The 2,412-nt window shown below is 46.4% G+C and overlaps 1 pseudogene across 1 annotated transcript; it reads left to right on the top strand.

Moving 5' to 3' along the window:
* Positions 1 to 842: 842 nt before the first annotated feature.
* On the top strand, positions 843 to 2,410 carry TEOVI_000570600:pseudogene (annotated as a pseudogene). Its single transcript is given in 2 exon segments — positions 843 to 2,099; positions 2,102 to 2,410. Coding segments are annotated over 2 exon segments (1,566 nt in total).
* The last annotated feature ends 2 nt before the right edge of the window (positions 2,411 to 2,412 follow it).

Raw genomic sequence — 2,412 nt, 5'->3', positions numbered from 1 at the left:
GTATGTCTAAATGCAGAATTTAGAAGAAGAAGAAGGTTGTTAACAAATAAAAAGACAGAAATAAGTTAGAGGACCCAAGTGTTTCCCAAAACTTGTGCTTTTAGAGCAGTATTGATTCTGATTAAACAAGGTTTTGCATTATAAGATACGACGTTTCAATGTCAAACTGCACTTAAAGGAAGCTTAGCACATAAATCAATTGCAGAAGCGTACTTTCGACATCCAATTATTTCCAGAAAACAGTAAAACGTTTTTTGGTGTGTCGCGACAGCTACAAGAAAAACTTTACTAGGAAGCAGCGTGTTAAATCTCTTCTCGATACAGAAAACGACTTCTTTCGATTCAAAATGAGAAAAAATACCTCAAATCAGGCATTTTCCCTGACCACTAAACAGCGAAGCAGCAAAATAATCAAAACGTTTTTCTTATCACCAACCGTAGCGCGGCAAGAGGATCGAAGCGGCTTGGTATTTTACATTTTTTTTTGCAGACGACAGGCTGTGTGGCGGACTAAAACCGTCAGCAGACGAGTGTTCTTAATCCGAACAGAAGACGAACCTGGCGAAGCGAAGGCATAACTTGTGCCCAAAGCTCCAGCAAGGCTGTAAGCAATCCGAACAAGTAAAACCAGGTCAATAAACTCTACCTTTCGTAAAAGAGGCCAGCGCGCCAGAAGCTAAGCAGCAACCTCCGCAAACAAAGCCGGATGACCCAAGGCAAGGCCACCGTACTCGACATTCACTCCGAACATTTACCTCCAACATAAGCAGCAAAAGACTAGAAGCAACCAACACATATACCAAAGAGAAACGGAGTTTCAACAAAAACGAATACGCTCGCGAATGGATTGCCAGAACCGCGCAGAAATAGCACTGGTACAGTGGAAAACAGCCACAACTGTGACAGTGGTACTGCTCTATGTGGCCGTGACAGCCAGCGCAAGGTACGAAGCCCTCGAATACACAACTTGGTAAACTCACTGCGGTCTAGCGGCGACCCTGAGGAAGGTATCTGGAGGAGTGTTGGCAAAGCTGGAAACCCAAATGAGCTACCGCAACAAGCTGGAAGAAATGGAGGCAAAGCTACGAATCTACGGACTAAAAGGAGCCCCAGGCGACGAGCAGACTACAGTCGATATGCTAGCATCAACCGCAGCGTTCATGCGAATGGCTAGCCTCAAAGAAGAAAAAAGCAATATGCAAACCGCGCTTACAGCCGTGGGCTTTGCGAGCGAAGGAGCGGCTGCGGTCAGCAGCTACCTCATGACGATCGGTTCGCTGACCCACAACACAGACACGTACTGCCTAAGCGACACAGCAAAAACAGGCAACGGCAAAAGTAAGCTATCAGCGGCCGGCTGTCGGCATGGCAAAACAACAGACTACTCAACTGGATCAGGGCCGACCGCGCAGGAAGTAGGAGCAGACGGATTCACAAAAGTCACTGGCAAAGTAGATGCCGCAAACACGGGAGAAATAAGCAAATGCGGCTTATTCACCCATGCAGGGAGCCCGCAATCAGCGGGCGGCATCTACATCACCTCAGCCTCATCCCCGCCTTCTTTCGGCTACGGCATGCTCAAAATAAAAGCAACGGACCAGACCACTGGCATAAAACTCTCGCACATAAGCGGCAAAACCGGAGACGCCGACCAGACATTCTGGAGCAGCTGCCACGCAGCAGTCAAGGCCGGGCAAGATATGGAAGCAAAGAAAACTCTCACGGTTGACCAAACGCTCCTAGCTGTTCTTGTGGCGTCGACAGAAATGCAGACCATACTGAAACTAGCAGCGGCAGCATCAGAGAAAAAAGGACCAGAGGAAGTAACGATCGACCTAGCCAGCGCCAAACAAACTTATTTCGGCAGCGACAACAACAAACTAGAGCCGCTCTGGACTAAAATCAAGGGAGAGAATATAGTTGACCTGACGAAGGCCAAAGGCAGCACGAAAGAGTTATGAACAGTCACAGACACGACCGAACTCCATAAACTTTTAAGTTATTATTACACGGTCAACAAAGAAGAACAGAAAAAAACAGCGGAGAAGATAGCAAAACTTGAAACCGAACTAGCAGATCAAAAGGGCAAATCCCCCGAAGCGAGTGCAATAAAATATCTGACGAGCCCAAATGTAACGAAGAGAATATATGCATTTATAATAAGGTTAAAGCGGGAGAAAAGAACTGCCAATTTAACTCAACAAAAGCGAAAGAGAAAGGGGTTACTGTAACACAAACTCAAACTGTAGGAGGAACAGAAACAACAACAGATAGGTGCAAAGATAAGAAAAAGGATGAGTGCAAAGATGGCTGCAAATGGGAAGGCGAAACTTGCAAAGATTCCAGCTTTCTTGTAAGCAAACACTTCTCCCTCAGCGTCGTTTCTGCTGCATTTGCGGCCTTGCTTTTTTA

Source organism: Trypanosoma equiperdum (genome assembly GCF_001457755.1).
Source record: "Trypanosoma equiperdum strain OVI genome assembly, contig: ctg_1089, whole genome shotgun sequence".
NCBI classification, from domain to species: Eukaryota; Euglenozoa; class Kinetoplastea; order Trypanosomatida; family Trypanosomatidae; genus Trypanosoma; species Trypanosoma equiperdum.
The sequence above is the reverse complement of the archived record's forward strand: the minus strand, read 5'-3'. Positions and strand labels throughout refer to the sequence as shown.